Source organism: Egretta garzetta, unplaced genomic scaffold (assembly GCF_000687185.1).
Source record: "Egretta garzetta isolate BGI_Z169 unplaced genomic scaffold, ASM68718v1 scaffold96, whole genome shotgun sequence".
In the NCBI taxonomy this organism is placed as follows: Eukaryota; Metazoa; Chordata; class Aves; order Pelecaniformes; family Ardeidae; genus Egretta; species Egretta garzetta.
Window position 1 is genome coordinate 1,163,994 of NW_009259965.1, and position 26,759 is coordinate 1,190,752.

General features: G+C 37.5%; 1 protein-coding gene across 3 annotated transcripts in view; it reads left to right on the forward strand.

Moving 5' to 3' along the window:
* ATP2C1 (ATPase secretory pathway Ca2+ transporting 1) overlaps positions 1-26,759 on the forward strand; it is a 52,260-nt gene that overhangs the window by 11,118 nt on the left and 14,383 nt on the right. For all 3 annotated transcript variants that reach the window (XM_009640176.2, XM_009640175.2, XM_035895686.1), the window contains exons 2-16: positions 6,908-7,018; positions 7,914-8,030; positions 9,628-9,717; positions 12,475-12,510; positions 13,412-13,473; positions 13,830-13,938; positions 17,020-17,175; positions 17,840-17,908; positions 19,517-19,592; positions 20,108-20,174; positions 21,369-21,493; positions 22,754-22,851; positions 24,447-24,542; positions 24,653-24,742; positions 26,183-26,287. In XM_009640176.2, coding sequence (XP_009638471.1) covers positions 6,950-7,018; positions 7,914-8,030; positions 9,628-9,717; positions 12,475-12,510; positions 13,412-13,473; positions 13,830-13,938; positions 17,020-17,175; positions 17,840-17,908; positions 19,517-19,592; positions 20,108-20,174; positions 21,369-21,493; positions 22,754-22,851; positions 24,447-24,542; positions 24,653-24,742; positions 26,183-26,287 — 1,365 coding nt within the window. In that variant the 5' untranslated portion in view covers positions 6,908-6,949. The remainder of the gene's footprint in view (positions 1-6,907; positions 7,019-7,913; positions 8,031-9,627; positions 9,718-12,474; positions 12,511-13,411; positions 13,474-13,829; positions 13,939-17,019; positions 17,176-17,839; positions 17,909-19,516; positions 19,593-20,107; positions 20,175-21,368; positions 21,494-22,753; positions 22,852-24,446; positions 24,543-24,652; positions 24,743-26,182; positions 26,288-26,759) is intronic.

Genomic DNA, 26,759 nt, shown 5'->3' on the forward strand with positions numbered 1-26,759 from the left:
GCAGTGAAGACTGAAGCAAAGAAGGCATTCAGTAGCTCCACCTTCTCTGTATCTTCTGTCACCAGGGCACCCATTTTGTTCAGCAGAGGTCCCGCATTTCCCCTAGGCTTCCGTTTGCTGCTGATATACTTGAAGAAGCCCTTCTTGTTATCCTTGATATCCTTCGCCAGACTCAGTTCGAGGTGAACCTTGGCCTTTCTAGTTGCTTTCCTCAAACTGGTAAAATGGAAGAAAAGATAACCTGGGCCCCAATGTTTTTCACTTGTACCCCCAGGGCTCGAAAGTCTTTGTTGATTTTACCCAGGTTTCTGCTTTCTGTATCGTTTATGCCTACATGAAATAGTAGCAGTGGATAGTAGTCCGTTCTCCTGATGAGTTGCGGCATCCTCTTGGCCACGTCTTGAACCTTGGCTCCCGGAAGGCAGCATACCTCTCATGACTCCCTGTCAGGTCAGCAGATGGGTGCCTCAGTAAGTACCCTTCAACAGTCACCCACTACGAGCACTCGTCACTTCTTTTTACGGTGTCCGCTATGTGTTGCTGGTACAGTTTCCCCCTGCAGGGGACTTTGCAGACATTGCTCACGTGTGTCCTCAGCTGTTAAGGCTTCGTATCTGTTTCTGGTTGAGATGGTGGAGGGTGCAGGCTGATGTGGAGTCCTGCTTTTGTGAGTCACCAGGGTCCAAGGTGCCTCCTTCTTGGTGGAGTCTGCCACAGGAGCATGGTTCTGAAACCACCTGTCTGTCTCTGCCTCAGCTCCTCTAATACTGCGCAGTCTTTCAACCGTTTCCTGCAGTTCGGCCACCTGGCGTAATGGGTCATCAATCTGTGCGCACCTAGTGCAGGTACTTACCTATTCATTGGGAGAAGGGTTTGGGCACTTGCTGCAACCCACCGCCTGTACTGATGTTTCTTTTCTTGCCAGATCCATCTGGGTGAATGCATCAGATGTCTCGGTTTTCTCTGTAGGAACAGTGGTTTTAGCTCTGAGGCGAGTGCCCACCTTATTGCCAAAGACCAAAGCACTTCCCTGGGCTGAAGACCTAGAAGTCCTAGAGGCGGACTGCAGAGCCCCGCCCTCCTGGCTGCTTGCCCCCACCCTCCTGGCCGCTTGCCCAGGTCCGAGGAACCGCCTTGCCTGCCCCAAACCAGCGCAGAGCCCGGGGACTTGCCTTGCCGCCACTGTGCTCCTCGCCGACTGAGCGCTTGCAAGGGAGGTCGATACCTCAGAAAAGGTGCAAGGCATAAAATCAAGTTTCCTTTCTGATCCTGGGAACCCTGAGATGATGGGGCTTTGGATGGGTCTCTGGTCAGGATGTGGCACGCTGTTAGATCTCGTCTGCTCCCAGTTCGCTAGTACTTTTACGGGGTTTTGCTCACAGTACAAGTTCATCAATCACGGGTGGGGCTGGAATGAGGGTTTTGAAGTGTCCCTTGGACAACATGCTCTAATCTCCTTATCTCATTAATAAAGCTGCAGTTCCTGCGTGTAATATTTCAAATGGAAAAGGCAACGTACTGTACATATACTTCAGATTAAGTGCACATTGATTAATTACACATTGATTATGTGTACATTCATTAATTTTACTATTGATTAGACACAGCATGATTCAGTAGCAATCATGTGGTATCTGCGATACAGAGGCATAAACCTGGATGTGGGTCACTAACTACTCGTACAATAATTGTCTTACAGGTTGATCGCTACAAAGAAGTCAAAAGGTCTTTGTAGTACTTGAGTTGGTTTGAAAGGGGGTTGGTTTTACAGGGACTGATGGGGTAGATTCAAACTGACCAAATCAGCTGTTCAGATGGACAGGAAGATTCAGAAGAAAATGATAGGCATGGTTAAGAGGCAAATACTGGGAAGCAAGCAGAGTCAGTGCTTCCAGTCATCTTTTTATGTTTCCAGTTGTGCTGCAGTGTCTTCCAAGAATTGGCTCTACTAACCTCCAGTTTGCCACTGAGACTTCTTGGCTGGTAAGGTAAACGGATCTTTCTGCAAGTAGAGTGCCCAAGCCCAGATGCATTCTTGTCTTTCAGGTTTCTGAAGGATCTTCTCAAAGAATCAACGTTTCTCTTTAGTTACCTCAACTTAAATTTAATAGGGTTTTAAACATGGTGGTGTGGTTTTGGTTTTTTTTTTTGTTTTTTTTTTTTTTTTTTTTTTTTACTTTTAATGTTTTCAGTAGTTTTGGTTTTAGACCACCTTTGTATTTTGCGCTTGTATGTCAGTTGAGTAACTGCATATAACATTTACAGGACTTAACTAATTAGTCAAAATGTTTTGATTGCAAGTTTGTCTAAAAATAGATTTTGCTGTGAGAACGTTCTAAATTTTTAGACTGCTCTCACTGAATGTGGGTCCTGCCATTTGCATTCGCTGAGGAAGTAGGGCTGAAATTTCCCCTTAAAAATAATTGTAAAAATATCTCAGTGTCAGTCAGTGAGCCCTGCTGGTTGATAAATGGACTGTTCCTGCTAAGCTGAGAAACAGAATGGTAGAGGTAGGCTGTTGGTACTTGGTGTCAGTCATGGTAGAAAGAGGGTAGGCAGAATTTTGTAGTGTATGAGGAAGAAGAAATGGTAACACGTTACTGTTAACTAGATTTTTCTTTAGAGAAAACAGAAGGGATCTCTGAATTTCTGGTACTGTAAGCCCTCCATACTAATTTGTATTAATATTGATAAACATACTTTTGTCACGGTTCCATGGTCGTATGATTGACACGTGTTTCTTGGTCTAGAAGTGGTTGTGTGTATGTTGGAAGTGGTCCAAGAAAATTCCTTCCTGAGGCAGCTATTTATTTTTGTTAGTTAGCATCCTGCTGCTTTGTTCCTTGGTAGGGTTAGCTGCAAGCAGGGAATAGGAAGCTGTAGTCATAGCTCCAGAAGCTTCTGCAGCCATGTACATGCTGCCTATCTGATATAGGCCAGTATAATGTCTTAGCCCAATTATCCGTATAAAAACTTGGCCTGCAACGGAATACCGAAGTGTTTTAAGGTGTCAGCTGATAGATGCTTGAAAATTAATTGCAGCGTAGGATGGGAAGACATCTTACTACATGTGGGTTGACTCCTTTAGCATAGAACACTCTGGTTTTGGGGATAGCTTCTGTTGGATATGCTAAAAGGTGTTGCAGAAGCCCCGACCTCCAGCGTGCAGATCTGGGCAGCAATGCAAAGGACCGAAAGAGCACTGGCCGACAGTAATGAATAAGTAATCTTTCTCTTGCTTTGTGGAAGTAATGCATAGAGTAAAGGCAAAATGATTTGCTTGAATATAGTTCTTGTGTTCCATCAGATAGCAAGCACTTTTTCAACTATTTTTTTGTTGGTGTAACTCACTTTATATTTTGGAAGGTAGTGATGAAGGGAACAGTGATCGGTTTTTCATGGGCTACACAATTGAATTGAATTGGTGGCAAAGTGCTAGGCGTTTGAAACTGTTGTTTTTTCTGAACTACAAGTGTAGTTTAATCTGCACAGATTGTAGAGGTTTTTGAGAAATGAGATGAGGATCCATCCAGCATTGTCTTACGATATGTAATTTTGCTCTAGAGAGAAGAGCTGGCTGTAAAAAGACTTTCTGAGCCTTTATTTTTCTAATCCTATATTTTCTCTGTAGATTTTGTTCACTGCATACAGTACAGTATTCTTCATAGAAGTGGGAGATAATATGAAAGAAACGCACATTCAAAACCAATGCCTTTTTGAGGCTGTCACAAAAAGGTTGTCAAAATAAACTTTGTAGCACAGTTCTTCCGTGCTAATGAAGATTTATTTGGAAAAGCCTAATCTCTGAAAGTACTTTAAATATCCTTAAACAGAAATGTTAACTTCTTAAAGTTACCTTAAAAAGCTCATTATTAGACTTTCTGAAGTCGCAATTGATAATATTAGGGAAATGATCAGTTATGTATCCTTTTTTTGGAATTGTTATTTGTCTTCAGCAGCCATGTCAGTTGGTATAGGGAAAAAGATTTCTCTCAGCACTGAAATTTGTAATGTCTGTCAGGTCATTTCTGCCTACTTTTACTGGGAAAGCTTGGTTGCTCAGCATTTTTGTTGAGAATGTGGAGTCATTTTGGTCAAAGTCATATGTTTGTGGGTTTGTTTTGAAACAGCACTTAGGCTTAATGGTTTTCAGCCCTAAACTGATGTTTGCTAGCTAATACCATGAATGTGGTATCTATTTTCAATAAAAATCAAAAGCTAGTACTTAGGATGGGAAACTTTAAAGAACAGAACATGAACTAGTAATTTGGTAGGGTGTTTTATCAAAGAGGGAAGATTGTGGCAAAATTCTGGGTGAACATTTAGTTTAGAAAAGTGTGGTCCAAGAAAACTGAAACAGAAGTAAGGTTAAGATCCGAAGAAAATTATGTATAACCATTTGAAGCATGAAAATTCATCATCTCCAAGGGCAATTTCCTGAGAATTGAAGTGATTTAACTAGAATTGGTTTGTATGTGTAGACTTAAGAGCAGCTTTAACTGTGTGTGTCCTGAATTGCAGAATAGGTGAATTTGAATGAAACTGTTTCTTCTAGGGACTGAATCTTGTGAGCATCACGTGCTTCATGCATGCTGGTAAAAGCGGTGGTACACTTAACCAGAGGCTGGCTGGCTGCATGGAAGACTTGAGTGATCATGATGCTGCATCACTGTCCATGATGAAGTTTCAGGGAAATGAACTTGTATATATCAAAGAGTGGTTTTTGTAGGGTCACAATGTCTGTATTCTTCCTAACTGAAATACCTGCCATTCTGCTGCTATTGTGGTCAATTTAAGTTGCCTTAATAATAGTTCTGTTTTGTAGAGGGAGTCTTATGATGCTGTGTTCTGTGAGAAGCCTTAAACTGTAGAGCAAATGTTTGTCTCTCTGATCCAGAATTCCACCTTGTTGGTGGAAGGGCTTATTAGCGTTGAGTTTTGTAAAAAGACCCCTTGTTAGGAACAAAATTATACTCATGGTTTTGTTTTTCTTCTGATGTTGAAAGTAACAGTTCTTTTAAAATACTTTAAATATACATATGTTGAGGGAGAAAAATCTCTTATTTTGTTGAACCATGGCTGAAATATTTTTTGACTCAATGTCTTGTCTAATTTGACACATGTAAAGGTATTTGGAAATAACTTGTCAGAGAATTTTTGTAAATGTATATATTTATAGTGTATAATAATGTGCATTCACCATCATTTTTAAAGAAGGCTTATATAAGCATATATACTTAAATACATTTTAGCATTGGTTAGGTACTTATTGAAACCTCAAGTCACATACTGTAAAAATTTGGCCACAGACTTTCCAGTTCTGGTCTTTGCATAAATGCATCATTAAAAGGATAGTAAAGAACAAAACAAAGCTCTTGAATGAAACATGGGAACGGGCATGGAGGTGTGGCAGAACATAGCTGAGCTTCCTTTCTTGGCGCTTGCTGAGCTGCACCCTGGCAGCCCAGCTGCTCGGTCCTGCTGGCTTCAGGCTACAGAAAACTGAGTGGGGTCCAAGGGGTTCTTCCCCCTCTTTGGAGGCCAGTAAACACATTGTTAAGGTGCAGTTCTTTTGTTTGCCATACCCCCTGCCCAAGAGCTCAAACCCATGCCCCATATCACCCTGTTTCTCATCTTAGTCCCTAGACCTTCTTTCTTACAGTTGCAGTGAAAGAGCAAGTCTTGGTGGTTTACTGTTTCACTAGGAACTACATGGCAAGTGTAGAGAGTTTCCAAGGGTTTTTCTTGAAAGTGAAAGTATGTGAGTTCCAGCTGTAGCACTTTCACCTTTGTTGGTTGTTCCCTTCAGCCCCTGGAATGAAGTCTTTGTGGAGTCTGTTTAAGTAAGCAGCTAGAAGAGCAAATACTGAGTTGAATTTATCTCAGCTATCATATCTGAGTACATGGAAAACAGCGTGTGGTATAGAAAACTAAGATTGTTGTACCTTTTTTTAGGGCATAAAGCTGCTGGAATCTTTAATGTATTGTCATCTTGAAGTACTTTATCTTCTATTTTAAGTCTCAGCAACCATAGAGGAGATTGAAAAATACTTACTGTCTTGTATAAAAGCATAAAACTGCCTATTCAAATTCTGTGCAAGTATAATGGGAAAACCATTTCTGTGGTGTGCATGTTTGCATGTCAGGTGTCTTCCAGTTCACGGAGGGGGGATGGGTGTGTGGGAAGATGGAAGAGATACTAATTGTGGGTGCAGTAAGGTAGTGAGGCAGAAGAAAGAGTATCACTCCAGCTTCTCATTTAATAAGCAAGACTTTGGAATCTCTAAAGCTTCGTTAAATATCAGAGCAGCACTGAGCTGTACGATCAACGTTGCTATTGCTCTGTTCTGCAGATCACAGAACTTTAACTTCCTAAAATTACAGGAAAACATTACTTTTTATACCATTGACTTGCAGCTTTTGTACTGTAGTCAAGTTTTATGACTTCCCTTGCATCTGTGCTCTGTTTGAGGTTTTCTTAATGTTGTTTCTCCTTTCTTTGTACAAGAAAATGTAAATATGCCTGCTTAGATCACCTTCATTAATGAGTAGAAAGTAGGGGCAGGGAGTGAAATTTGTCTGGAGTAATTACTTTCTGACCAGGTATTGATGATAGTGAGCTAAAGGATTATGAATATATTTAACTGTTAGGATCTGTGTCATCACTTAACACATTGTTACAGAAATTAGTCTTCTTGGTTGCATGTCCAGTGTTTTCTTTCATTATTGCAGATGGCACTGCATGAAAATAAGCTGAATTGTAGATTTATTTATTTTTTTTTCTTTTTAAAGTGCAAGTGGTTATCAAAACCTACCTTTTAATGGCGGTAGTACTGCATTGCTCTGGTGTGTGTTGTTTGAACTGAAATGTTAGTGCTTCCCTTCAGACTTTGGTTTTGTTTCTTAGGTTGCACGTCTTCAAAAAATCCCTGATGGTGATAATGAGACAATGATTCCTGTACTGTCTTCAAAAAAAGCAAGTGAATTGCCAGTTGATGAAGTTGCAAGCATTCTTCAAGTAAGTGATTTTGCATCTCTTAAGAATGCACTGATGTTTCCAAACAATAAGTTTGATATTTCGTAAGGATAGATCTTGTCATTGAAAGTCTATGCATTATCATGCAGTTTGATATTAACTATTGTCTACTTCTAAAAGCATGTTGATTTTTAAATTGTTACTTGAAATGCTCTAATATCTTAGTGTTTTCAAAAATATCAGGTTTTTGGAGGGGCGATGAGATTCAGATTGCTTTTTGTTAATGAAACTCCTAGAGTAAATCTTCCTGTAAAATTCTGTTCTGTTTTTCATAGCTATGGCTTCCATTTCTCTTAAGGAATCCTTCATGTCCTTAATTTATTTCGGCAGCCTCCATTTCAAGTGCAGGAGCAGGATTGAGAAAGCTACCCATTGACGGATTTATGAACCACTGAATCTGGGTTAATTTTTGTGATAGATGGTCTTTTTTATTTTCTGTATGCTTGACTGCTTGAGGAGTACATGGTGATAAATGTTGGTCTCTGACAACTCAGGACTTTGAAGTTATTGCTGTGTCATTTGGCTGAGTAACTGAACTCCTGACATAATCCTCAGCAGTCTGAACTATGCCCACAGTTTGGCTTGCTGAAGAGTTTTCTGCAGGGAAGATCAACAGCATTTAGAGATGTGAACAGCATCTGCTTCTGTAGTTCTTCTGTGAATTTTTTGTTGAGGTAGTCTTCAGTACTGCCAAATGGAGTTTTAAAATAGCGGTTAGTTAGCTTTTACTGTCATACAAACATTAGTACCAAGCTTGCCTTTCTGATGTTGGCCAAATTTTTATAATCTAAGGCTATATATTTTGGTGTTGGAATTTATTTTGAAGTCTAGCTTATAAGTGTAATTGCTGACTGTTATTCTTTGCTTATTTTAATAGGCTAATCTTCAGAATGGCTTAAAAAACTGTGAAGTTTGTCATAGACGGGCATTCCATGGATGGAATGAATTTGATATTAGTGAAGATGAACCACTGTGGAAAAAATATATTTCCCAGGTTAAGATTTTTGTCCTTCCTGCTTTTTGGTTTTAATGCTTGTCAGTAGTTTTGCTCCTTACTACTTAGCTTTTGTGTGCATGAACATATTCTTATAGAAGTGGTGAAACTCTAGTAGAATAGGAAATTGCAACTTCTATAATTTATATCTAATTTATCTATTGAAAAAGCTTTTATTTAGGTATGTGCCAGTGTATTAATTATGTGATTTGTTCTTGAATATATGTTTATAACTAGCAAAAGGGTACCATCCATAACTAGCCTGAGGGCTGAAGAAGCAAAATAAAGTTCCCTGCAGGGAAAGACTTGAGCATGAATCACACTAAGGTCAGACACAAATACATATGACTGGTAAACATTTAAATGGAACATGAAGTATGAATAACTTCATAGACAAAGGAAATTTTAAAAAGCTAAACCGCTGCCTTTGAACTGAGGGTGGGGGCGGGGTCAGCTTTGATTCTGGTGTTAAGCAGAACTGGCAGAAGTCAAATGTGGATTTTCCCCCCCCCCCTTCATCAGTGTGATTTGTTATGTGTATATATGAGCCTGTGCAGCTTCTCAAAATGGTGTGGAAGTGTCACTACTTCCTCCCGCTCTCCCCTGCCACCCAGCTACACAAGCTATTCACAGCAGCTTTTCACATAGAAGATGTTTCTAAGGAATTTGTAACGTTAAACATCTTGGTCAATGTTTCCTGTGCCTTGTCTGGGCAGCAGAGCAGTTAAGTTCTTGAGTAAACCCTGAAGTAATAGATGGTTAATTCTAGAGAAACTGTTTTACTTGGGAGTGGCTAAAAAGACATTCAGCGCCCTGATGATCATAGAAGTGGGAACATCATCACATACTAGTTGTCCTCTGGCATTAATGCTTTGTTTTCCCATGTGTCAAATTAGTCAGATGCATCAGAACGCTTCTAAAGCATGTTAACCAAGTCTATTTTAGGTAGGATTTATTAAGATACATATTTGCTTTGAATGTACTTATCGTGTGCTTTTAGAATGTTCTTCGCTTTAATTGTAGGAATGTTCTTTTTTTGTAATGTTTCTGAAAAAAATGACCATATTAGCAAACAGCTGTCATGTAGAAGCAAGATCCTTTATTATTTTAGCCTTAGGAATCTGAAGAAAGCATATGTCCAAAAGGAAAACTTGCATCTTGTAAGACAAGAAGTCAATGAATTGAAATTAGGAAATATGTTGCTGCCTTGATAGTCATCAGTTGCTGGGAATGGGATCAGCCTGTACCTCAAAGATGTTTTGAATATATTTCAGGCTGCTTTTTCTTTGTTTAAAGAAATACAGTAGATGATTCTTTTTGTCTTAAAAATGTGAATCAAGAAATGCAAGAAACAGTTTTAGCATATTATTTATTGAATATGCTCCATTCAAGGTCTCTGATATTAAAAAAAAAAAAAAAAACAACCTTCAGGTAAAATCTGAACTGTGCAGAGTCAGATTTTGTTTGCAGTGGTAGGTTAGAAGTATTTTAATTATGGAATAATATGCTTCAAAAATAGATCAGATGTGTGTTGAGGAGTTGATAAAATGGTCTTCTGTCAAGAGTATTGCTAAATTACTGATCTTTTTCATTTCAGTTTAAAAATCCCCTTATTATGCTTCTCCTGGCATCTGCAGTCATCAGTGTTTTAATGCATCAGTTTGATGATGCTGTCAGTATCACTGTGGTAAGGAACTAAAATTTTATCTTCTTTGAGAGTACTTCAGAATGTGTGACCGCATGTACTTTCAACGTCATATCAATGCTGATGTGGGATGGGATCATATCAATGAATTTTATTTGTATGCTGTCATCAAATGTTAAGATTGTGATTGGATTTTGGTTTTTTGGTTTGTGGTTTTTTTTTTTTTTTTTTCTTGACTGATAGCAGTAGTACCTATCAAAAAACATCAACCAATAATTATCGGGCTGCGTCTTGCATCTTTACTCTTTCATTGGTTGAAACGCCTGTCTTTAGGCATTTGTTGAGGAGAGCGATTTTTGGTGTCTTGTATAATTTTTATCTTAAATTATGCTTTAATTTCAGATTGAAACCAACAAAAGCCTTCTGTGAATTTATTTGAAAGATGCAGTATTTTAAAACATGAAAAAGAAATGTAACCTGAACTCTAGAAAAAGCAGAAGGAAGATAGAAGCTGAAATAATGCGCTTTTGTAGAAGTTTGCAGTTAAATAGGGTGCTAAACTAGTGAGCAAATATAGTACTGCTAAACATTTGTCATTACAAATGACACAGAGAAGAAAATAATAATCCCTTTGACCTTTTTGGGGTGATAGGTGATAACTGAGAATTGGGATCTCTATATGATCAGAAGCAAGTTCTAGCTTTTTGTCTTGGCTGACCTTCGCACTCTCTATGTTGAGTTTTACTTCTGTTACTAACTCAAGGTAACTGGAGGTTTGCTCTTAACCCCTGTAATTCTCTAGAAAGAAGAGTTTTCTTTGGAAGATAAACCATATGGCTTTAAGAAAAACCATGTAATTTTGAATTTGAGTATGGTGTTAGCTTGGAATGGTATCTTGTGTTCCAAGGTTGAATTTAGGTAAATTATTGTATTATGAAATGTATTTGTTGTGGCTGAAAGTTGAATTATTTCATGTTTTTTTTTCCCTTGGCTAGTGCTCTTAAGTCTATTTACTAATCCTCTTGAGCAAGTCAATAAGAATAGGGCAGTTAATGTAAGGGACTATTAATTTCTGCATTCTATGCTACAACCTGAGAAGGTAGAGCCTCATGAACATTGGTAGAGGTGTCTTAAAATACGGAGAAAAAGTGTGGTTGAGTTAAAGTTCATAAATTGTGGGTTTTGTATAACTTCTGACTAACCTATTTAGTCTTGTTCTTAATGCCCACTTTTTCACCTAGTGAATATTTGTTTTGCTTCATTTTCAGATGATAGTGCAGTTTTTCTGTGACTGTATATTCGTGCTCAGAGCCTTAGTGACAAAACTAATTTGCTGCTGAAGGTCAATGACATGTTTCTTTTGGTGGCAATGCTGGCTTTAGCAGCTTTAGCCATCTTTTTAGCTCTGCTGATATAAATGTATTGTAAAGCTTTTTGATGACTGGGGACTGATGAAGATGAAAAAAATATTCAAAAATTGCATACCTCTCCCCATTTGGAGGATATTGGCTTCTTGACGCAAGCTGTTGCATGTAGACACAAGCTGAGAGACTGACATGAAACTAGGAATGCAAAGTTGGGTCAGGTAGCATGAACTGTAGATGATAATACTGCCTCCAAGAGAAACACGTGTAGCTGTGGTGGAAATAGTCCATGGAAAGATGGACTATGTAGAGTTATTTACTAATACTCAGTTGGTGAGGCTAACGTTAGTATCACAAATGAGGTATATTTACTGGATTTATCCTTGATTAGTTAAAGAGCTCTTCAAGAAAGTTTCTCTTGTAAATCGGTAATATCTTGGTTATTTTTTAGTAGTTACGGTATGTACTGTAAAGGCTTAATTAATGGATGTTGTCTTATGGTTCTGTAAGAAAGTGTAATAACTTGATTTGAGTAACACAGTTCATGTAACAAAATACATTTGAGAGTGTATTGAAGGGGAAGATGGTACTTAATTTACGCAAAATTGATCTTTGTTACTTCCTGTAATAGATTTCGTCATTCACTCACTTCCACATCACATGCTTACAAGCTCCATGATGTTTATGTTGAAGTGTTGTGACCAGAACTGCGTGTGGTATGGGGGGCTACAAAGGCTTGCTGTTGAGGCCTTAGTACTTATCTTGGATTTTTCCTAATGAGCAGGGTTTTTTAGCTTTTTGTGTAGGATCTCTGGCATCTTGGCTGTTTGGGGGTGTACTTGGTGTCCAGTCTGACACCTTAGGAGTCTTGGGCAGAGTTCCTGAGTCTAATCCTCCTCTTGTTCTCCTTGCTGGGATATTTTGTGGCTCCAGACCTGTTCTTCAGCTTGCTACCTTATCAGTAGTCTTTCTGGTTATTTGAATGAAACCACACCTGTGATGCTCTGTAGCAGTTAACACATCATTCCTTTAATCTTTATTCTGTTCACAGCGAATACCACTGACATTTCATTCAGGCCATTTTTTCTGTTTGTGTCATGGATCTCTGTCCACTGCTGTCTCTTGCTCACTCTAGAAACGCTGAGCAGAGGGAGTTTTTCTTCAAAATTGCTATCTAGTTATTAATCTTATTTTTAGTAAAATCAGGTTATTGAGTTCTTGGGCATGTCTTACACTTGAGCAGATGTAAATAGATAACAACATCGCGTTTATAACAGACCCAAGGGATACCGAGTGATTTTGAACATGAAAGTTTGTTTCCAAATCATACTGTTAATATGTAGTAACAACTATGGCTGAGCAAAACCAAATATTATCACTTACTTTCATGGCCATTTGGAGTTCTTTTATCTTACTCACTTTTGTTTTCTTGCAGGCAATACTCATTGTTGTTACAGTTGCCTTCGTTCAGGTGAGACAGCTGTTGTCCAAATAAGAATATTGCTTTTACGTAAACTCTTCTATTTGTAAGACTGAAGTAGTTGTCTTGATGCATTGTGCTGTGAATGGTTGAGTAAAGAGCTCTCTGCTTTCATCCAAGTCTTTTGCTTTTCTAAAGTGTGTGATTTGTCCTGCTTTAACTACATTGACATTATGCGTCTATATTGGTATTATACTCAGCGATAAAAGTACTTGTAAAGAAGCACTCAGAATAAACAGTGTTGAAGTACTTTTAAATATTTAATGTCCCATAAAATAGATTTTGAAAATCTGGATTCAGATTTGTACAGAAATTTTACAAAAAAAAAAAGTTACCTTTAAGTAATTTTCTAAGTCATAAAAAATATTCATTCTGTAAATACTTAGCTTTACTCAGTGTGTGCCTAAATCAAAATTGCTTTGTGTTTGTGCTCTATATCTTTGTTTACCTTAATCCTGTAATCTGTTTATTGAGTTGGAGTTGAGTTGTGATACCTTAGTTCTCCTGGGGCTAAAAGCATGAAGATGGTATTTTTGGTGCTTTACTTGTTAGACTGTAGAACTTAATGTGTCAGATCCCTGAGTTTAGAAGCATTACTGCAAGTATTACACAGCTCTGAGGATATTGAAGGAAAATGCAGAGGACCTCTGCTATTCTTTCAGAAGAAATGCATATAGGCAAATTCTTACATCTGTAAATTTTTCAGTGTTTAGACCATATTTGCTTTTTAAACTATCTAATATAGAACTGTTGAGGGGCATCTCTTATGTGATTGTTTTGAATATTACTGTAATACAACTTTACTAATAAGATAAATTTCAATACATGTAGTGTTTAACTTTTGCCTGTTTTAAAAATATTACCTGCTTTATTTTTTTAAATGTCTCTGCAGGAGTACAGATCAGAAAAATCTCTTGAAGAGCTTAGTAAACTTGTGCCTCCAGAATGCCATTGGTATGGAATTGTTTGTCCTTTCAGTTCTAAATTGTCACATTAAATTCAATGTGAAATGAGTAAAAGAAAAAGGTTTTACTGAACTTACCGCCTTTATACCAAGCTGTTATGCTGACACAGAACATGCTTTACTTTTGCTCATTTTAAAGATTGTTGTATGGGCCTAAAAGATTACTCCATGTTGTTGCCCCTCTGATCACTTCAAATGATATTACTGATGTGTAACTTCTAAGAAACAAGCAGCAATATTTTGCTGAAACCAGTAACACTGCAATGCATAGTCAACAGTGTGAACGCTTTAATTTGACAATATGCCAGAAAAGATGTGCTTACGCTCTCCATGCTTTTACCTACAGTGTACGAGAAGGTAGAGTGGAACATACGCTTGCAAGAGATTTAGTCCCAGGTGATACAGTCTGCCTGTCAGTTGGAGACAGAGTCCCAGCCGATCTACGATTATTTGAGGTATTTACCTAATATTGCTTTAATATTAAATAACTTTTCTTTTTGAGCAACAGAGTGAAAGAGAAGATAGCTACTGAATACTGAAGTGTAAGTGTTATTGTTTGGAATCCACAACTGTATAGATAGACATTTTGAAATAATTCAGTTCCCAAATGTAATTGTGCATACTTAACAATATACGTAGTTTCTGATTATGGGACATGAAAGGAAAGAATTTTCCATTTTAATGTAGTAATGTATTCTTGAAAATTGTAGTTGAGTACTTTTTCTCAGTGTTAAGCTGTTAAAGTAATTGTTTTCAGTCTGAGTTATAAGATATTTTGGCAGCTGGTGCAGGTGATTTCGGATCTTTATTTGTGTTAATTTTTAGGGTATAGTTTCAGTGTTCTCTGATAATGGAATACTAAAACAAGTGGTGAAATTGTGCCAGTGTAATCTTTTCTCTTTGACACTTTCATCAGTGTGTGTTGTTGTGTCTTCTAGTTTACTAAATATTTCATTCGTAATATCAGCGCTGTTGGAAGTGCTTCAGTTGAAGCAATAGCACTATAATAGGACTTACAGATTCTCTAAAAATGGAGTGTATATAAATTCATCTTGCTTGTGATGGTTTTGGTTAAATAGTGTCGTGTTACTTTTCTGTCAGATTGAGCATCCTCAGGTTGCCCAGTATCTGGGCTATCTATCCCGTTAAAATAAGTTCCGGATATGATGAGCTGTATATCTATGCTTGTTGATACTGGATTAATTGGTGCTCATCTTACAGACAAAGCCTAAATGAGCTAGTTTCTGAGACAAATCTGTGGCACTCTTGAGAAATTTGCCTGGATCATCTGTGTTGGCCCCTGCAGCATAGTTAGGACTTGAGTGGGCTGGTTTTTTGTGAAGGTGAAAATTTGCACCATGTTTATCTCAACTACTCTTGCAGATTATTTGAAAATAAGAGCGTGTAATCTTGTTTTCATCTTGTTGTTGTTATGTTGTTATGGGGTGGTGGGTTTTAAAACAAATTAAATGAAGCTCATCTTTTCAGATAAAGACCTAGATTGACGGTGTCCTAGAAATGGTAATTAGGCACTGTTGACTTGGGCCCCTCACTACAAGATGTTGCATTGCTGGAACATGTCCAGAGGAGAGCCACAAAGCTGGTGAGGGATCTGGAGCACAAGTCTTAGGAGGAGCGGCTGAGGGAACTGGGGTTGTTTAGCCTGGAGAAGAGGAGGCTGAGGGGAGACCTTATCACCCTCTACAACTGCCTGAAAGGAGGCTATAGCAAGGTGGGGGTCGGCCTCTTCTCACTGGTAATGGACAGTAGGACGAGGGGGAATGGTCTGAAGTTGCGCCAGGGCAGGTTTAGGTTAGACATTAGGAGAAATTTCTTCCCAGAAAGGTTTGTCAGGCACTGGAATGGGCTGCCCAGGGAAGTGGTGGAGTCCCCATCCTTGGAGGTATTTAAAAGAAGGATAGATGAGGTGCTTAGGGCCATGGTTTAGTGGTGGGATGGCAGTGTTAGGTTAACAGTTGGACTTGATGATCTTAAAGGTCTTTTCCAACCTAGATGATTCTATGACTTTCTGAAGCCTTTCGTATATGTGAGAAGTTTTTTCACTGGTGTAATCTTGTGGGGGCAATCTTGTTTTCTGAAATGTATTTGAAGACCTTTTCTGGCCTAAGTTTTCTGTATGTTAATGGGTAGTCCATCAAGCTTTATGGTAATCTTCCCTAAAGCCAGAATGTTACATCAAGAACTAACATATCTATAACAGTGTAGGCTTTGAACACAATTCCTTTTGGTAGTGATTGTAAATGTTTCAGAGTTCATGGCTAAATTTGAACAGTAGCAAAGTGGCATCTTCATCCTGTTTCAGCTTGCAATCTGAGGAATACATCACAAATACAGAATTACTATAGAACTTTCTGGAATTAATCATTCTTTATGGCTTTGAAAGATTCATTGCAGTTTTTGATGTGTCCCTTTTCCTTTATTGATACAGCATCCATCTTTTAAAAATGAGGATTGCATTGGTAACTGAGAAAATAGCAAGAATTAGACTGATCAGAAAGCACTTAGTAAAGGTACAAAAAAACCACAAAACAAAACACAAAAAAACCCCAAACTTGAACCTTGGAGTGATCTGCTATAGTGCGATGGTACAAAGCACAATGTAACTGATTCTTATTTACTCTATGTAAATGATGTCCTTTCAAAGAGTTTTGGCAGTTGAGTTTTATTATACATCATTTAACAGTGTTTTTCTTGAGAAGTTTACCTTGAATTTTAGTGGTATGGTCACCAATAGTGGCTTTACACTTTTTAATAATGCAGAATTATTTTACTTCAATTTTGTGTTTGTGAGCAGAATTTAATGATTCAGGTTTTGACTCAGTTCAAGACTCATTTAAGCCAGTATGTAAGAGTTGATGTCAGTTGAGGGAAGACATTTCTCTTCAATTTATATTTTGATAAGTTATTTTTTGGTTTGGATTATATTTATAGAACGCATTTTATGTTCTTCATTTGTCACCTATTAATACAGAATAATTTATTTTTACCTTTTTCTTCTCTACATGCCCTCACATGCTACCAAAATGCCACAAAAGTAAAACCTAAACTGAAAATCAGCAGCTTCTGTTCCTCTAGTCTGACTGTTACTATGAAATAATGCTTTTTGTTAGTGAGTTCTTAACAGACGGTGATAGGAGGAAGCAGGCAGAGGAAGAGTTGAGAGGATAATATGTACGTGCACTTGTATTCCCAGTTAATTATTTTGTTCGGTGACAGAATGCATCACAGTCGCAACCTCTTGACTGTTGTATAGAAAAACAATCGTGACCATAAAATTATGAGTAAACTTTGAGTCTTCAGAGTGAGAGCTTGTTGCATTGTTGCAATATTCTGTAGGTGTGCTTGTTGCTTTGCTTTGATCCTTAAAATATGGTTGATATTGACATGGCTTCTTACCATATGAATAAATTGGATGTATTTTTAATGGTCAAATTGGAAAACTTCTGTTAAAACTTCCAACTACTTACAAAAGAGTGTCATGCTTTTTACGTGATCCATGGATTTTGTTTTCAAAGGCTGTGGACCTTTCTATTGATGAATCCAGTCTCACAGGTGAGACTGCTCCTTGCTCTAAATCTACAGCTCCTCAGCCAGCAGCGACCAATGGAGACCTTACTTCTAGGAGCAATATTGCTTTCATGGGAACATTGGTCAGATGTGGAAAAGCAAAGGTAAAATCATTATTATTAAGGAAGAATATTTTCCATGTTTCAACTATTTGAAGGCAGTTCTTATTTTTAAAGTTCACCTATCATTTGGAAAATGTACTTTAATGACTACGTATATTCTGAGTTTTCTGAAACAATAGAAATGGAATAGAAATTTTTACTGGAAACATGGAAGACTTTACTGTATCAGAGTATTGTACAGATTAAGATGATATAGAGTACTGTATCACCCTGTAGAGCTTTTCTCATTGGTGCATTTTCAGACACTGGTTTAAAAAGAAAACTAACCTAAGGCTAGGAGAATTCAAGTTTATAGGGAGAAAGTTATGTGAAACTCCTCTGTCTAGGATGTGGTTATTTTGCTTCTAGAACTACATTCATGTGTTTGAAAATCTGTAACGGAAAATATAGTTCTGGCGTTGTTACTGGTAGTTACCAAATACTTCAGCAGTATGCAGAATAGCAGTTTGTTTCACAGAGGCAAAATGTTATTTAGCAAAAATATTTTGTACTTGTGCCAAGAATTAATTTTATAAACAAAGCTAACTGAATTGTAGCAGGCTAAATGGCATTTACCTACTATTTGAGTCAAAGCTGTCAAGAGCAACCACTAAAGGTAAAATTAAACTTCAGATTTGAATTGACTTTATTTTTGGGTTTTTTTTAGGGGATAGTTATTGGAACAGGAGAAAATTCTGAATTTGGGGAGGTTTTCAAAATGATGCAAGCAGAAGAGGTAAGAGTGAATATTTAGAAGCAAAGACATATGTTTTGTAAGTATATATTTCATTCATTAACACTTTGAATTTATTCCAAAGGAACTTAATTACATTGCTTTTAATATTTCTGTAGTGAAACAAATCTTAGCTCTTTGAACATGAAAGTAGTAATTGAATTCAGTGCAACAAAACATCCATATCTGACCTAAAAATATGAACTGTGAAAATAATACTCTGAACCTGTTCAATGGAACAAATCTCATTGCAATTTGTGGAAGTTTTCCCTTGATTAGCATTGTACTTCGGGGTTGTGCATGTGTTGCCTGCTGCTTCGTGATCTCTACCTTAACCTTTTATAAGCTCCCTTTGACTCTTGTATACCAAAGTCCCACAGTGCAGTACACCGATCCACGTGGGAATTCCAACTCTAGAGTGCTTTGTGTATCTAGGGCCTTCTAGCTGCTTCTCTGGCTGCCTGACCAATGTAGGATCATAAGGAGACACTATCTCCAGCTGTGAGGGCACGATCAGGCAAAGTATCTGGAAAAAAAATGTGCTGCCTATATATACATTTATGAAATCTGCCAAAACAGAGCAACTAGGGGCATTAAATGTAGTCAGCCAGGAGTGCATCACTGACCTTGTGTTGTTAGCTGCAGTGCCTTACTACACCTTTCCAGGGAATATTGCTGTCCAGTCACCAAAGTGGAATCCACTTTAATATACATGTGAGGAAAATATGATCAGCTGTTCAACAGTACTTTCTTTTTAGCAAGAGTAATTACTAACGAAGAAAATACCCAAGGAAAAAAACCCTATGTGAGCATTCTACACCAACAACGTTCTCAAGTTTCAGCCTTTGTAGGGTTATTTTTGATGTTTATATTGCAATAATCTCATTTTAAAAGTACTTTTTGAAGGTAAGAGTGAATAAAACTTGATACCAGCTTTCTCATATAGAGTGTACATGCTTTTTTATAACTTGTTGAACAAAGATGATTTTACAACGGCCCTGTCTTCCTTTTTTTGCCACACTTTCTGTACTGTAGTCTGCCATGTATTACTATCAAAAACCCCAAACTTACTGCCATCCAATGTAAGAATCCACTTTCCTGTTTTGTTTTTGTTTGGTTTTTCTTTTTTGAATTAAAATTTTTGTGTTGTGTTCCCTCCTCCTACTATACCTTTTTTTTTTTTTTTTTTACACTAGATTGTCTAAATATTTCCATAGTTTTCTGTTTGGCTAAATTGAATTTTCTGTAGATTACTAACAAATTCCTTTTGAGATCTAATTGGCCTTCCAGGGCTCTAATGCCTCTGTCTTGAAAAGACATTTTGATTCTTGTTATCAAGAACTTCTTGGTCTTGGAAGAAGGGCAGTGGCTTTTAGTTAGCATGATTTATTTAGTTTTTTATAAAATATTTGATATGACCTTTTGTATTAGACTTGCAGGAATGGAACAGAGCCATCTGTTTTCACAAAGTGAACATAGGGAGACATAGGGTATAACTGCATCTTGGTCACTGACAGCGTCTTGAAATTTGCTCATCTGAAGGAGTATGTGATACAGTTAATGCTTCTTAACCTGTGTTTGTTAACTGCTGCATGTTTACTATTCATCAAGGCTCCAAAGACACCTCTGCAGAAGAGCATGGATCTCTTGGGAAAACAGCTTTCCTTGTATTCCTTTGGTATAATAGGTAAGAGAATTTATGCAGAAGAATTCCAAATTATTGTGCGACTGAAACTAACATGTAGGCTTGGGGAAGTGGAAGGACTTGATCCCTCTTTTTAAATATTTTGACTCCTCATTTTATTGGTCATGTTGAGTTCATGCCACTAATCATCTGAAAATACTAATGCAACGTAACTTTCATCATAAGGGTGTTTACTTGCTTCTTCCTGCAAACATACTTTTCTGACTTTTGTCCTCTAAATGCTTCCTTTTAAATTGCAATGTCTTTCAGTCTGATTCAAGGTGTGCATGAGTGAGTACCTTAACTGCTGGTGTGATTGGGCAACTTGACTGACAGAAACTTTCTTCAGCTTTGCCATACTAATGGAATCATGCTTTGACAATGAAAGAAATAACAGATTTTTATAGGTAGCACAATGATAAGCTTGGTTTTGGCTATTTTGAGTTCTTTTTCTTTTCGCCATGAGGCCATAGTTCATGTTGGTTTTACATTTATCCTGATGACTATTTTCTTTGTAGGAGTTATTATGCTGGTTGGTTGGTTGCAAGGAAAACATATACTTGATATGTTCACAATTGGTGTGAGGTAAGATTTTTTGGTTTTAGTGTAGATCGTGCATTACAGCAAGTGTCTGAAAGCTAGACTTGTATATAATAATATGCTTGCACACAGACTCTGCTTTTAAGTTCACATTAGTAATTAAAAATGAAAATAGACTTTGCACTGTAAAAAAGCAAATTCATACTCCTTTTGAATGATACGGTATATTCTTGTCAGTCTCTTAAACTGCATTTGTATGGTGATTCCTGAGTGTCTTGTGGAACATCTGCAAACAGAGGACAAAGTTGTACAGTTTGAATTTCTGCCACTGAGTAAATAAAGAAAATGTAATTTTATAAGTGGCATCAGACAAAACTAAGTTACTACAAGCCTTGTGTCATGCAGCTCACTAGCTCACTTTCTAGCAGATTATGGAAATTTAGTTCCAGGGTGTTGTCTGCTGAGAATAACACTTAATTTAGACAATCTAACTCTGTACTCTTAGAATAGTTGCTGAGTTGCTAATTATGTGGACAGTGCATAAGGCAGAAGTGTTTCTTTAAATGACAAGAAAAGACTCTGGAGGTTTACCCTTTGAAGGGGGGAGGGAAGGCACCAGGAAAGGCACCAGGCATCTTCGAGCACTGCGTAACATGTTTGCGATCTCGTTTACACTGTTACCAGGGGTGGGGTGGGATGGGTGTGAGGGTGGGGAGGAGTGGGGGGTGGGGGTTGGTTTAGGTGTTTTGGTTTGGTTTTTTGTTTCTTTTTTGTTTTATGACCACCTGTGCCATTCCAGCACTTAACTTGCTGCCACATCATGATGTGAAGTAACAGCTGTGGATCAATGGTGGCTTGCAGTGGTGGCATTTCCCAGTTCTGTTTAGTGCTGACTACACTTATTCTTCACGATCTGGGCTGCTTTGCACATTCCTAATTAGTGTGTTGTGTAGGCAAGACAGATGTACAATTGATTTCTCCTTCCCCCATTTTTTTCTTCATACTTTTGCATGAGTAATGAGTAGAAATGTCTAAGTTACTGCATTTTGGTACTGTCTTCAGTGTGTATCTTAAAATGAATGGCATACAACTAGAATGACGTGGCAGCTGCTTCCTTTCACTTTTGACCTCCGTGAACAGACAGCCACAGAAACGATGTTCTGAAGTGTAAATGCATCACTGCTATGTATTCATGTATGATGTTCTAAGACAAGATTTGTATATTTACTTTCATTACAGTTTGGCTGTAGCTGCAATCCCTGAAGGACTCCCAATTGTGGTAACAGTGACACTGGCCCTTGGTGTGATGAGAATGGTGAAGAAACGGGCTATTGTAAAAAAACTGCCTATCGTTGAAACTTTAGGTATGACTAGACTAACTTAGAGATAGTATTTTGATACAAATGTTAGAAAATCAACACAAATATTGATGACTAATGGTTAAAATAAAGCAGGTATTCTTATTTTGCTAGCAATGTGATGGTATCTTTAAAACACTTCTAAATTGAATGCATTTTACATAGTTAGAATTCACATATGTTTTTGTGGGCCCTCTACCTACTACTTTTTTTTTTTATTATTATTTAACTAAAATAAGCAGTCTGTCAGTTAATAGCATGCCACACTAGCAATACTTTAAACTGTGTGAGGGACTGGATGTATGGAGTACTCTTTATACTTGTTTGCTGTAAGATGTTCTTGTTAAATAAGACTTGTAAAATGTTTTTTAAACTGAATTTTTGGTGTAAATTTAGGAATGATATTGACAGTTGGGAACAAATCCAAATTTGAATATTAGAAAAAAGTTTTGTAATCATAATGCACCTTCAGGATGTTATGCTGCTCATACTAAAACTTGAAATAATTCTAAAATGTTAAAGCTTAAAAACATTATGTATGCAGTTTCAGTCATGAAGCATGTAAAGCACAGGACATGGAAAAGAAATAGAAATACTAAGTTAATTATGCTGCGTTTAAATTCCTTTTTGCATTTGAAGATTGGAAATGTTTTGTCCAATGCCTCTAGCAGAGTTTCATTAGTGTTGCAAAGTTTTTTGTTGCTTTTGCAATTCCTGCTATCATGTCCAAAAATGTCAAGATACTGCAACACTCTTTAAAAATACTCTTGAGTTAAAGGCATATAAAAAAATTCACATTTCTGTAATCTTTTCAATCTTATTAAAATTTGCAGGCTTAGTAGTAAGTTGCACTTGTGTGGCAAAAGTGCTGTGGCTGGTGTTAGGTAGATGTTGTACCTTTTGATAAAGAGTAACTACTGTAAAAGCAGGCTCTTAGCGTTCCTCCTCACCAGAAGTTGCAATTCAGATCTCAGTAATGTAGTTTGAGATTCAGCAGAATAAAATGGAGAGGTAGTGAATGGAAGCATTTCAGACAAGTTGTGAATTTGGGATTTTAGTTAGTTTTTTTTTTTTTTAATTATTGGACAAACTTGCGAAGAACCCTGTACAGCTTAATAGCTGAAAATTGGCTGTCCTTGTTAAATCTGCCCCCCCCAAGACGGCTGCAGTATTTCTAGAAATTTGCTTGCCTTGAATACTTTTGTACTCGTTAGTTACCTTGTTCTAAACAAGCATTGTCTTACAAATGTTAATTGATTATTTCAGGTTGTTGCAACGTAATTTGTTCAGATAAAACTGGAACTCTGACAAAGAATGAAATGACTGTTACCCATATTTTTACTTCAGATGGGCAGCATGCTGAGGTATGTAGTGAGACTATGTCAGACTTAATTTTCCCTTTTACTTTATTGTGTATATCAGCTGAAACAGGCTTGAGTATGCTGCAGGTAAAGCATCAGCTAAGAAAGTGTAAATTTGTTGCACCAAACTCCTGTTCCTCAACTTCCAGCTAATTCTATTCTTCAGTTCATTTAGTATTGCAGCCTTTGAGCTGTGTTATCCAAGCCTTTTCTGGTTACAGAAGAATTTTTTGTATAATGTGTTAAGTTCTTAAATCTCTTGACGGCTATAGGTCACAACAAAAGACAGATGCTGAGATACACTACAAAGACAAATTGGGAAATTGTGTTTTTCTTCAGTACAGAAAGTTGAGGCTACTTTGCTGCTGCAGGTGCATAAAAATAAAATTTGCATGTTACAAACATTTAAAATGGGGATATCCAGCTTTTGGCCAAACACCAATTTATTGTGTGAACCCTTCATGCTGAGCATGTACTGTATTCTTTTTCATAATGGATAGAGTTGGAAGTAGGAGCAGGACATGAAACAGTGGTGGTTGAGGTTGGGGAGTTGCTGCAAAGACAAATGCACAAAAGAGAAGGAAAAGCGGCAAGGTGTGGAACTAGATGTGGTTTCATGGGAGTGTTTTAAACAAGTTCTTAAATGAGGTGCTTAGGGACATGGTTTAGTGGTGGGATGGCAGTGTTAGGTTAACGGTTGGACTCGATCTTAAAGGTCTTTTCCAACCTAAACGATTCTATGATTCTTGATCAGGGTTTTTTTTTTCCACATTACAGTTAACAGGGTCTTGTCATTGACTTTTGCAAGCATAAATACTGGCATTTTTTCTTTTTCCTGTTATTTACCTATGTTTGCTTATATGTCCTGGTGTTTATTTTTCTATTTCTAGAATTCTATAGGAATACTGTAATTGGTTTTTCTTTACTACTAGCACAATGTGTTTACTTCTGGGTGAGATCAGCTCCTTCTTACTAGCTCCTTCTTACTAATTGAAAGAGAACCTGAAATGGCTGTAAAATGTATTAGCTGTTAATGCTGTAGACATGAAGACTTCCCTAGGATCATAGCGGGATGCCTGTTTTTTATGCACTGAAACTACAATTTTACTGTTTTTAACACCTCTCTGACATCTCAGCTGAGAAGCTGTTCAACTATGATTTTTTTTTAATTTTTTTTCCTTCTTACTGGATGAAAGTAGGACTCTGCTCTGTCCTTCCGTTCCCCTGCAGGGGGTATGCATTATTAACCAGGATAAAGACAAAACGGGGAAAAAATAGAAAGCATGCCTAATACTGTAAGGAAACAAGATACACTGCATTTATTTATGCTAAGGAATAAAGTTGCTACTTTAAAAAAAAAAAATTAGTCTCTAATATATTTCACTGAACTCACTTGCCCTCAGAGTTTTTATTCCTTAATCTCATACCTGCTACATTAGAAGCTGAGTAGGAGAATCCATTCACACTGAGTAAAGTCAGTCATTGTAAATGGCCTTTTTAAAATTTTCTGTAGTTTATAGTAAAAAGCTGAGATTAAAAGAGTTTATGAACCTGGTGAACATTGCATTGCTTACTGCCTTTGGCTGTTTGTCTTGCAGGTTACTGGAGTAGGTTATAACAGGTTTGGAGAAGTGATGCTTGATGGTGAAGTTGTTCATGGTTATAACAACCCATCCATTAGCAAAATTGTTGAGGTAAGATCTTGGCACAGTTAGGTGAATTTTAATTGATGACGTAGCACAAGAGCTTTGTATGGCGCTTACTTTGTGTTCTGTTTTCTTCCCTTTTCTTCCTCAACTTTTAGGCCGGTTGTGTGTGCAATGATGCTTTGATTAGAAACAACACGTTAATGGGGAAGCCAACAGAAGGGGCTTTAATTGCGCTTGCTATGAAGGTGCGTACTTGATGATGCTTTTTGGATTCATGGCAGGTGGGAAGTGTGCAGAAATCAGTTGTGGTTTTGTCTTTTTTCCTCATTTTCTTATCCTTGGGTCTTCTAGTTTTGTATTGCAACTGCTCATTTCCTGTGTTGGAAATGTTGAAGATTCTGAAAGATGAGAGAAAATTATGTAGAACTGAAGTAAAATCTTTATTTTCATTTTTTTGCACTTAGTACTGTCTCTTTACCTGCTACAAACTAAATTACCTGTTGAGTATTGATTGTGCTGTCTCTTTCCCAGTTTTCATCAGAAGCAGTAAGAAGTTGATAACTGATGTATTGGTGACCGCAGCATTTATAGTGTCCTTTAAAAGCGGGGCACAGGTAGTTTGAATTGTGGACACTGTGATTAAATGTTTTGGATTTTTTTTATAATTCTGTGACACACCCATTTCAGCTACTGAGAAATGTGGCAAGGCATCTTAGCACTCCATTTTTTTTCTGTAATGGTGAATAAACTCAAAAACACTGCAAGATGAATGCATTAAAGTCTTTCTCTCCCTGTGTAACTGAGGCCTGAGAATTATCTATCTTCTTGCTGAGACTCATTCCAAGTCCCCAGTCTTTGACTGGAAGGGACCAGAGTGATGTTATTTTGGCAAGAGCCCATAGACACTGAGAAGGAGTCTTTCACACCTGTTGCTGGAAAGGGAGGTAGTGAAGGAGTTGTGAAGCTCTATAAGTACTAAGAATGGCTTACGGCAGGCGGCTGCTGCTTCTGCATCTTCTTTAACCAGCACTTTCTTTTGGACTTGGTTAAGGGTAGAGCATGGAATGCTGCAGTTGCATCGGGGTAGGGAGAGAACAGCATTTGAAATGAAACTAGTTTTGTCTGGGGTCTTCATGGTTAGTTTCAGATTAAATGTTTGTGTGATTCTGTTCACTAAAAAGAAAGTCATTTCAGTTTGGATCATCCAAGCTTAAAACCTGTGTCTTGCCTTCTGCAGACTTTGCAACAGCAACAGTCTTGTGTTACAATTTTGTAGGCTCTTGCTCTTCTAGCCAGAGAAGTTACATAGAAGATTAAAAAAAAAAAAGCAAGCATTGGGGCGATAGACATGTTTTGTCAAACCAAGAGCTACATTGCTAGTCATTGCAAGACGTGTTTGTGGAGGGTCATAATCTACAAAGTATTTCTTGGATCAAAGACAGTATATAGTGTTAAATGGTTTGATTTATGTTGAAGCCTGAAAGAGGCATCTAGGTTCTTTCAGTGCTAGTTTGTCAGAAGTTTGTCTAAACTGGAACAGTGTGCTCAAAAGCAACTTTAGAGTTGAAACTGGTTTTTAACTAAGTAATAATTGTTAATGAAGATGTCTCAACAAGTCAACAAATTGCATAGCTGCTTGAAAAGAAAAGATCCTGACATTGTGGTGGTACTTCTATTTTATGCAGATGGGTTTAGATGGACTCCAGGAAGACTACATAAGGAAGGCTGAATATCCCTTCAGCTCAGAACAAAAATGGATGGCTGTTAAATGTGTTCACAGAACGCAGCAGGTAAACTTCAGTCACTGTTTCCTTGTGCACTGGCTCTGTGTAACGTCCTCATTTTTTGCTTCAGTAGTTACAGCAGGCTGGTAGTAGTGCACAGTCGTGGGAATCTAGTCTGATAATAGAGTTTTAGTTTTGAGCTCTGAAGTGAGATTAAGAATCACAAGAAATTCTTTCCATAAAAGGCATAGTGGGAAATCATTTTAAGTATTTTGATATCTGAGACTTTGAATGTATACCTGGCTTTTTTTAATTCCTTACCCTCCCTCCTCAGACATCGAAAGCAGTTCTGCCAATCTTCTGCTGTTTCAACGCTATGTAGTTACATAATGAATTAAGAGCAAGAAGATGCATTGATGTTCAATAGTAAAATTTCTTTTGTTTGAAAACACAGGTTTTCTGGTTTTGATGCAGGCAGCACGTTCCCCAGTGTTGACTGATTTTATTGCCGTCAACAGTGTCCTGGATTATCAGTACA